At 48.7% G+C, this 10,103-nt stretch overlaps 1 protein-coding gene across 4 annotated transcripts in view; it reads left to right on the top strand.

Moving 5' to 3' along the window:
• Positions 1-653: 653 nt before the first annotated feature.
• Positions 654-10,103, top strand: part of SLC25A44 (solute carrier family 25 member 44) — a 16,799-nt gene continuing 7,349 nt past the window's right edge. For 3 of the 4 annotated variants that reach the window (XM_023742536.1, XM_023742535.1, XM_023742537.1), the window contains exons 1-2: positions 654-785; positions 5,331-5,960. In XM_023742536.1, the coding sequence (XP_023598304.1) occupies positions 5,336-5,960 (625 nt within the window). In that variant the 5' untranslated portion in view covers positions 654-785; positions 5,331-5,335. Of the gene's footprint in view, positions 786-4,316; positions 5,961-10,103 lie in introns of those variants that run through there. The other variant, XM_004388491.3, reaches the window with a different exon arrangement.

Genomic DNA, 10,103 nt, shown 5'->3' with positions numbered 1-10,103 from the left:
ATGTTACCCAACAACAACCTGGCAGGGGTCTCCTAGGCTCTCATTTAAAGAGCTCTTCCTTTGTTTTTAAATCTACGTCTAGGCCAATAATTTCAGAGCTGGACCTTTAATGTCATTTTGTCCACCTCTATGAGTCAGAATCGACTCGACGGCGACGGTTTTTTGTTTGTTTGTCTGAAATGATTTTCCATACCTGCAGTTTTTTGAGCTCCCGAACCTCTTAATTGGTTGTCTAACCCCAGTCCTTCCAGCTGCACATTGGCCTCTACTGTTTTGGCTCTATATATTATGAGAAATGTCACACAAAAGTCACAGATTAGATTTGAACCTGAGGATTCCAACTGATTCCGAAACACAGGGTGACCCGTTTACCAGTGACGCTTCGAGAAGCGCGGTAGCTCGATTCCGGCGAATTAGAAAGCACCTATGCAGAATACGCACGCGCTTTAGAGTTGAGGGCACGGCGAAGCCTAAGAAGGCGTGGCTCCTGACCGAATCCAAGATGGCCTCCAGTTCTGCCCATCCTAGTTCCTGGGGGAGAGGCTGAAAGACTCAGAACGCCATTGGTGGAATTGCCCACCGCTCATCCCCGCCCCCTCACGGAGGGGGCGGAAACGAAAGCTTCCCAACTTCCGGTTCCGGCAGCACCGGGATCCCGGTCGAGATGGAAGATGCGACCGGAGGTCAGCAGTCTCCGGGAACGGAGGGTGGCGTGGGAGCTGCGGCCTAGGGGTCCGGGCTTGCAGTTCGCCTCAGACGCGGCGGAACCGTCTGGATCGGAGAAGGTAAGAAAACACGGATCGGCTTGGAGGCGTGAGGGTTGGAGTCTCTGAGGACCCGCACTGGTCAAGAAGTGAGCGGTGTCTGCGGTGCCCAGCTGCAGTGCCGTGGGAGCCGCCACATAGTTTTGAGATTGAAGGATGAACCCAGTGAAGGCATCTCTTCCTGTCGGGGGAGCATGAGGTTTGTTGACAGCGCAAGAAGCATGGCGAAAGGCGGAGTGCCCAAGGACCCAGAGGCAGCTGCGCGGGGGCCTGGCCCAAAGCTGCATAAAGGGGGTGTTACGTGGAACATGTGGAGACGATTGTCATGTGGTGTCTGTGATGAGGGACCACGTGGCTAACTGTGGAAGACCAAAGGAAGGCTGGGTGGGAATCTCACCATGTCCGAGGGAGGAGATTATCTTGAAGGAGATGTGGAGGCATCACCAGGGACCTTACGTAGGGCAATGTACATATAATTCACTAGGACAGGTGGGCAAGCCTGTACATGTATTCACATTTCATGTGGGAGATAGCTCCCAGGATACAGAGCCTTGATTCAGATGCAGTGGGGAGAACAGAGGGAGGAGAAGATGCTGGTCTCTGTTCTCCTTGTTCCCAGTTGAGAAGTGAAGACCACGCCCCGTGGGTGTTTTGTTTGGTGTGGGTGGTCAGCTGAAAGAATTGGAATGGGTCAAGTGATCATCATTGGGCCCAGTTCTGGTGACAAGTCAGGATGGAGTCAGAGGGCTCCTAACCAAGTCACAATGGTCCTGGACTGGTGGAGGTGAGCAGAATAATCATTATACTTACAATCTTTAATACTTAGAGCAATGCTTCCCAAACTTTGACAGATAATATAAATCACTTGGGGAATCTTGTTAAAATGCTGGTTCTTATTCAGCAGGTCTAGGGTGGGGCCTGAGATTCTGTATTTCCAAGAAGCTCCCAGGTGATATGCATGCGGTTCCTCTGTAGACCTAGACCACTCAGAGTAGCAAGGATTTAGAGCAGCATGTCCAGTAGAACTTTCTGCAATGACAGAAACATTTTACTGTTGCCAAAATGCTCTCACAAATGAGCTGCATCATAACTGTTATACAGCTCTGGCAGGCTTTATTAGCCCCATTTCACAGATGCGGAGACTGAGTTTCAATGAAGTGACTTGGTTACAGTCCCACCCTTGTTAATCTCCTGACTACTAGCGTTCTTACCATTGAATGACTTTGTCTTTTAGGTCACAGTGCCCTCTCCCAAGTCAGAATCTTATCTTAGAACCTGGTGTGATTTTTCTGGTGCAGGGAGTGTGGAAGTGGAGAGGAGATGTGCATACCTGATCAGTTTGTCCCTTTCCAGCAGTGGGGTTGGTAGTGGGGACTCTGTGACATCTCGCTTGGTGACTTCAAGACAAAATGCTCACTAATCCTGGTTATCAGCTGGGTCAGCACAGGAAGCACTTCAGCCTTTGTGCCTGCGCAGTGTTAAAAGGTGGGAGAAAATCTGGAATTAGAGCCCCGCAGGCATAAAGAAATTGGGCTGACCGAGTTGGAAGAAGGGAAGGCTGGAGGAAGCTGGCATACAGGTATCAGCAAAGAGGATTTTCCAAAGGGTAAAAAACAAGGGGAACTGGTTTGATATTTCAGCAGGAAGTTTGGAGATTGTATAACAAAGAACAGGCCCACCTTTTAGGAGCTGCCCCCATCTGTTGGAGGGGTACAGGAGGTGACGGCGGTGCCTTCTCCCCCTTCGATTATAGTGGCTTATCCTTCTGAGGCATAACCCTTAGTGGCTTCTCTTGTCACTGTGGTGATGGTAGGAGTCACCTGCCTCAGAGTGTCCCCCCCTTCTTTCTGGGAATTTAAAATAGACTGGTACATGTGAGGGATGAGGAACGGGGGAATGGGGTATCGGGTCTTCCTCAGTATTTCTCATCAAGAGGTGCTGGTATGCTGTGGTTCAGTTTGACAAGTTGAGAAGGCGCACGTGAAACCAGGTCCTGGGATGGAATCCTTTGCTAGTCTGTGTGACTCTCAGTTGCTCTGCCCCTCTTCCCTGCTTAGCCCGGCAGGAGGCTGTCCTGTCACAACAGTGCCTGCTTGGCCACTCAGCTTGGCCCCTCCACAAGCACACTGGGAAAGCAAAGGCAGCTCTAGGTTTCTCCAGAACAAAGCTAAGAGAAGTCCCTGGGTGTCTGCATGGCCATGAGCTGATGCTTAACCCTTGGGTGATAGGTAGTCATGAGGTGATCAGTTCTGCCTCCCACAGGTGGGAGTGACTTGGCTTCAGACTGAAGAGAACGATTTGTTTTGGAACTCATCAGCCCCCATGGGGCTGCAGACATGTGGACTAGAGGAGAAATCTTGGCCCACGTCCCGCCTCCACCACTGACCTGCTGCGTGGCCTCGAGCCTGTTGCTTTTAACCTCTCACCCTCCGGTTCCTCATTTATCAAAAGTGTCTAACTGTACGTCCACAGGTTAGTTGTAAGGATTACGTGCGTTAGTAGGTATTCAGTAAATCCGAGCGTCTCTCTATCCCTCCTCACCTCTCAGTGGTATGGGAAACATGACCCTGGGACCCTGGATAACAAACAACCTAGGACAGGGGCGACAGTGAGCGCCGTCTCTTGAAAGGCCTCAGAGGAGAGGGTTTGCCCTGCTGGACCTGGTGGGTGTCCCAGGCTGAAGCTGGGGAGGAAGGGCCACCTTTGCCCCCAGCAGGTGGCACATCAGTATTCCAGGGGTTGGTTCTCCTCCTGACTGCAGAACCTCGCCTCTAGCTCATTTTCCACACCCTAGATGCCCCATTCTGGCCAACCTAGGTAACTTCTGTCTTCGCAGTTCCAAGCGCTTATTCTCTCCCTTTCGCTGTCTATATGTATTTCTCCTTTCTTTCACATTGCTTTATCCTTCTCCAGGAAGCCTGTCTTGGTTACCTGCACCTGACCCTGCCTCACCTTGAGGAAAACCGCAGCTGTCATGTACTCAGTTTACACTGCAGGTAGCCCATACTTCTATGAAGATGATGTAGTTGAGCACAGGGATTTCTGGAAAGCCAACCTTGCTTCTCCCACTGACTTCTATGGTAAACCAAGAGCAGTTCCCATAGAACAGAAGCCACCTGAAACCTGAGTTGGGAACTTTGGTTGGAGAAGGTGGTTGAGGACAGGCTCTGATTAAGCACTTGGCATGAGGTTTGCCACAGCACCAGCCCTGGGACTGCTTGTGCAGAACATTGCAACTCTCTAGAGTCGTCCCTGGGATGTGGCCACTGCCTTTCCCAGCCCCTAGGGATTGTTCTCAAAGCCTGGGGAGCTCTTGACTTCCCACCTCCTGGAATTTAACTTCCCACTTTCCCCCAGCGGGAAATTTCTATTATTCTACAGAACAGAGGTGGGCTACCCTGGAGTACATTACCACAAAGTAAGTGTCCAATATAGGATGTCCTCTGGTTTGACATATCCTATGTTGGAAGCTCCTGGTTTTAAACAGGTATTACATTACTGAGCTTATTAGCTTTGTTTGAAATTTTAAGTAATGGACATGAGGGCCCCATGTACCTTAATTAGCTGTAGCTTCCTTATTTCTGTATCTTAGCATCCATTCCCTAGAGGGATACTGTGTCTCAAAGGCAGAGTCTGTCTTCTTCGTCACTTGGATCTCCGTTATCTAGGACTGAGGTGGTTTATATGCTTCGAGATGAAAGGGGTCAAACATGTCCTTTACCCTGTAGTTCTCAAGACTTCACAGGGAAACAAAGTACTTAACTCTCAGGTGGTTCTTTTCTGTCTTTCTCTGGTATGAGTTATCTAATAACCAAAGAGGACTCTGACCTTTGGCCTGTTCTTAACTTTCTAACTCCTTTCATCGGAGGGAGGGAAGGTGACAGGGGGTGCTCTGTGATGTGAAAGCCCCACCTACCCTCTGCCCCACAGTTTCTCCTCATGCAGACTGGAGAAAATATGAGCAGTATAGCTAGTGTGGGTCAGGGGAGCTCTAAGGGGCCGGCGCTGGAAACCAGAAATAAAGTGGTATGAATCAAATGGTAAATGGTGGTAAGAGAGGCACCTGCTGAGGATGAAGGGCCACAGGTCGTGCCTCCTCAGTGGGCTCCTAAATGTCACTTGGTGACATCCCAGAAGCCCACCTAAAGGCCCTGCATCCTGCCAGGTGGTCGGTTTGCCCACAGCATCCTGAGATCTTCCTGGGTGAACCAGAGGAGAATGGTCCTTGCCCAGGGCCGCGCCATCAGGGCCCAGGCAGAGGCAGGAAGTCGAGGATAGCCAGTCCTATAGGATGGGCATAGTGGAGCCAGGGAGTCATCGAGGTAAGGAAGAATTTCTAGAGGAAGGGACCTGAGTTGGGAAGAACTGGTCAAGGAGAGAGAAGGGGTAGCACTCTAATCTTGGACAGAAGACTTGGGCGGGGTTTGGTAGAGCCAGGTTGTTGAAGTCTAAGCTATGGGGAAGTGAGTGTCCCAGGAGATGAATTCTTAGACAGGAGGGGAAAGGCAAAGTCCTGACCTCTTCCTCCTCACATCCTTCTACCTGCTCAAATCCCCTTGCTTTCAGGTACAATGGAGGACAAACGCAACATCCAGATCATTGAGTGGGAACACCTGGACAAGAAGAAGTTCTACGTATTTGGCGTGGCAATGACAATGATGATCCGTGTCAGCGTCTACCCATTCACCCTCATCCGCACCCGGTTGCAGGTTCAGAAGGGCAAGAGCCTCTACCATGGGACCTTTGACGCCTTCATCAAGATCCTGCGGGCAGATGGTGTGACTGGTCTCTACCGGGGGTTCCTGGTCAACACCTTCACGCTCATCTCTGGCCAGTGCTACGTCACCACTTACGAGCTCACTCGGAAGTTTGTAGCTGACTACAGCCAGAGCAACACAGTCAAATCGCTGGTGGCTGGTGGCTCAGCCTCCCTGGTGGCTCAGAGCATCACGGTGCCCATTGATGTGGTCTCCCAGCACCTGATGATGCAGCGCAAGGGTGAGAAAATGGGCCGCTTTCAGGTGCGCGGGAACCCAGAGGGACAAAGGGTGGTTGCTTTTGGCCAAACCAAGGACATCATCAGGCAGATCCTGCGGGCTGATGGGCTTCGAGGCTTCTACCGAGGCTATGTGGCTTCACTGCTTACGTACATCCCAAACAGTGCTGTCTGGTGGCCCTTCTATCACTTCTACGCAGGTAAGTAGGGTCCAGGAAAGTGATGCAGAGGGAGGGTTTACTCATGGGATGAGATGCTGTTGCTCTGTGCACGTTGGAGAAAAGGTGAGATTTAATGGAGGAACGGGAGAATGAGCCACTCGTTCAGCAAACTTTTATTGAGCCCTTATTTTGTGCCAAGAGGATTCAAAGATGAATAAGACATGGTTCTTGCCATCAAGGAGCTTGTGATAAAGTAGAGGGAATAAGACAAGTAAAATAGGTGACTATAAAGCATGCTAGAGTATGCTCTGGGGGCACTGGAATCAACTAGGGTTAGCAGAATTTTGGCCAAGAATTGGAAGGTGAGGAAGGACAAAACCCATGGGCTGTTTGGGATTTGAAGGTGAAATTGATGGATAATTTTAATAGTGAGCTTTCAAGTTGAATGTCTTTCCTCAAAATGATTAAATTTAAGATAAGCTATAACCTTGAACTTCTCCATTTCCTATAATGTATCTTTGTTCATAAGACGTTTTAAGTATTTCCCAGAAACGGAGTTACTGGGTCAATAGATAACGTTTTTGAGGGCCTCAATAAACATACTTCCAGATTTCCTTCTCAAAGGGCAGAACACATTGCCAAGAGCAGGGCCTGAGTGTGCCTGCCACCCTGCGACGTCCACAGCTTTGGTGACCAGCATTCTCTGCTACTGGCTCCTTACGCTGGCCAGCAGGCACTCTTCCCATCCACCTGGAGCTTTTCTGACCAGACTTTGTGATGACCTCCTAACCTTGTAATCATTTTGTTTCTGTGGCACTGTGCTTTTCCGGTTCTCCTCTTCTTTTTCTGATTATCCCTTCTTTTTTTTTTCCTGTCTAGGTCTGTTTCTTTCTTCTGTTAAACACAGTCTTTCATCTGGAGTATTTGGTAAAAATCCAGATTCTTGGACTCCACCCCTGATTCTTTGTATCAGACTTTCTGTGAGTCCTGGCAATCTTGTGTGTGTGTGTGTGTGTGTGTGAAATATGGTCCTGGCAATCTTAATGTTAAAAAACTCCCCAGGAAGTGTGAGCATTTTTTATGGAGGGTGTCTTTAGCCTTCTCTCCTTATTTGAATTCATTTACAGCTATAGCTGCACTTTTCTGATGTGTCCCAAATTGGAGCCCTGGTAGCATAGTGGTTAAGAGCTTGGCTGCTAACCAAAAAGTCGGCAGTTCGAATCTACCAGCCACTCCTTGGTAACCCTATGGGGGAGTTCTACTCTGTCCTATAGGATCCCTATGAGTTGGAATTGACTTAACGGCAGTGTGTTTAGTTTTGGTTTTATTCGCAGACTTGCCTGAGAGTCTCTGCGGACATTCTGACTGCTGGACCTTTCAATCTGGCTATATCTACTTACATGTAAAAATTGTGCTTAATTAACTGTCCTTCATTCCAAACCCATGCTCCTTTCTGACTTACTTTTCATCTGTCAGTGGCCTTGTTATTCTCTGAATCACTGAGGCTTAAAATTTTGGTGCTGGTCTACTCCCTCTTCCTTGTCCCTGCATCTAGTCCTGGTGACTCCAGACCGCCTCCCCAACTTTCTCTCCGTTTCTACTGCCTTCATTGGAAACCATGCCCCTGGTACCACCTTCCTGGGCTGCTGCCTCAGCCTTCCAACTGTTTTCTCCTAGTCTAAGCTCCCTTCCTTCCTGTCCACTGCACACATCCCTAATGGATTAACTTCCTACACCCTAGTTGTGATGTTCAGCAGTTCCCACAGCGTGCTGAGGAAAATCCAAACTCTTCAGCCTGGCTTTGACTTCCCTTTCCAGTGAAATCTCCTGCTGCTCCCCTGTGTATAGTCTAGGCTGCAGCCAGGCCAGATGACTCCCAGTTCCTCAACCATGTATCCTCTCTCCCACCTCTGTGCCTTCTTCATGCCATCCCTCTGCCTAGAATGCCTTCCAGGTCCACTTATCCCTGGGGAAATCATGACTCACCCTAAGTGCTCCTTGCTTCATCCTTTCCCATCCTCTCCATGTACTTAACCCAGAAGTAATCTTTCCCTTCTTTCCACCCTCATAACATTTTATTTGAGTCTTTCTTAGTGCAGTTCTAACATTTTGCCTTGATGTTTCCTGGGTGCCTTATCTCTTCTACAAGGAAAGGTCCTTGGAATGGGGAGGAAACTAACATTTATTGAGTGCCCCATGCTGAGACCTAGTATCTGTCTCATTATTTCATTGTCACCACAACCCTATGATATAGGTGTCCTCGAAGGATACCTTCCCTGACGTCCTAGTCTACATTTGATTCCTTTTTATATGTTCTAACAAAACCACATTACTTATCTCTCAGAACGCTCAGCTGAATTTGTAATGATATGTTGATTATTAAGTTAGTGGCTCTTTCCCCCAATAGACTCTGTGAGAACAGGGACCATGTCTGTTTTGGTCCACTGTTGTACCCCCCAACAGCCAGCTCAGGGTCTGGTGAATTGTAAGTGCTGAATAAATATTTGTTGAATGAGTAGGTTGGTTCTCCTCATTCCCTTGCTTAAAATCTGCCAGTGCTGCCTTATGGGCATTTAGAATGAAATCCAGTTCCTTTCCAGTGGTCTACACAGCTCTTCTTGATCTGGCCCCTGTCTGCTTCTCTAGCCCCATCTCTTGCCTCTCACCCCTGGCTCACTCTGATCCACCCTCACTGCCCTTCTCTCAGTTTCTGGAACACACCAGGCTGTTCTCACCTCAGGGCCTTTGCAGATAATGTTCTTTCTGCCTGGAACACACTTTCCCTGGCACTTTGTGTGGCTGGCTCCTTCTCACATGTCAGTCCTCAGCCTACATGTCACCTTTGTAGAGGCCTTCTTTAACCATTCTGTTGAAAACTCTGTTTTCTCTTTCAGCACCTTGTTCCCTTCATAGCATTTGTCATAATTTGCAATTATTTTACCTCCAACTCCCAGCCCCCTAATTAGGATATAAATTCCGTGAAGGCTTTTTCCTGTCCATTTCTCTGTTTTGTGTGCAGTGCTTATCACGGTGCCTGGCATCCAGTAAGCACTCAATAAATATTCATTTATATTACTTGCCCAAAGTCATTTAGCCAAGAGTCGACCTGGGTTGATCTTCTGGCTTACAGATAATAGGTACTCAATAAATATTTATTTGTTGAGTGAATAATGGAGAAGAAGCATGTGGGGCTCTTCCCGCTAGTCTCTTACCTTTGTTTTCTCATCCTGCCCCTAAGCCCCAGGAAAGTGGCATGTCTGCATCATTACAATTGGAAACTGGATCTGCTGCAGCTTGCAGTCCCGGGGACCGGTGCAGACAGGCCCAAGGGACTGGTGGTGCCAGTCCAGACACCACCTTCTAATGATTGCAGAATGCCCTCTTTTCAGGAGAAACAGGACACCCGTAAAGCAGAGCCACCAGTTCCGTTTGCTTCTGTCTGTGTACTGACCCTGAGGAAGAAAGTCACTAGAAACTGGGGGAGAGGTGGCTCTGCTGGGGCTTCAGGATTCCCGCCATGCCTGCTGGGACTTAGAAGCACTCACTTCTGCCCTGCCACCCCCTACCTCCCTGTTTCTGCAAGCCTTTAGTTGCCTAGCCACAAACTGCCACAGCTAAGAGCATGAGCAAAAAATTCTTAGAAGGTATTATGATGACTGAACTGCAGAGGGAAAAACTGAGAGGGAATCTTGGCAATGATGATCTATTTCACGTCCCATTCTCACTCAGTAAAAACCAGTGGTCTTGCAATGGCCTCAAGACCCCAAAGGACTTGCCTCTCAGGCCACATCTGCTGTTCCTGCTCTCACTCATTCTGCTGCAGGCAGACGGCTGCCGCTGGAGCACTTCAGGCGGGATCCTGCCTCAGGGCCTTTGCCTAGGATGTTACTTCTGCTTGGAAAGCTCTTCCTGCAGATCCGTTCAGATCTCCTTCAGGTTTTTGCTCAAATTTCACGTTTTTGGAGAGGCCTTCCATGACTACTGTTTAAAATGGCAACCCCATTCACTCGCTGCCCTGGGCACCCCTCTCTCTCTCTCCTGCTCTATTTTTTATCTATAACACACATCACTTTCTTTTTCTTTTTTTATTGTTCTTTAGGTGAAGGTTTCCAGAACAAATATTTTCTCATTGAACAGTCAGTACACATATTGTTTTATGACATTGGTTAACAACCCCACGAC

Source organism: Trichechus manatus, unplaced genomic scaffold (assembly GCF_000243295.1).
Source record: "Trichechus manatus latirostris isolate Lorelei unplaced genomic scaffold, TriManLat1.0 scaffold00213, whole genome shotgun sequence".
NCBI classification, from domain to species: domain Eukaryota; kingdom Metazoa; phylum Chordata; class Mammalia; order Sirenia; family Trichechidae; genus Trichechus; species Trichechus manatus.
Note: the sequence above shows the minus strand (reverse complement) of the source record. Positions and strands in the feature narration are given on the sequence as shown.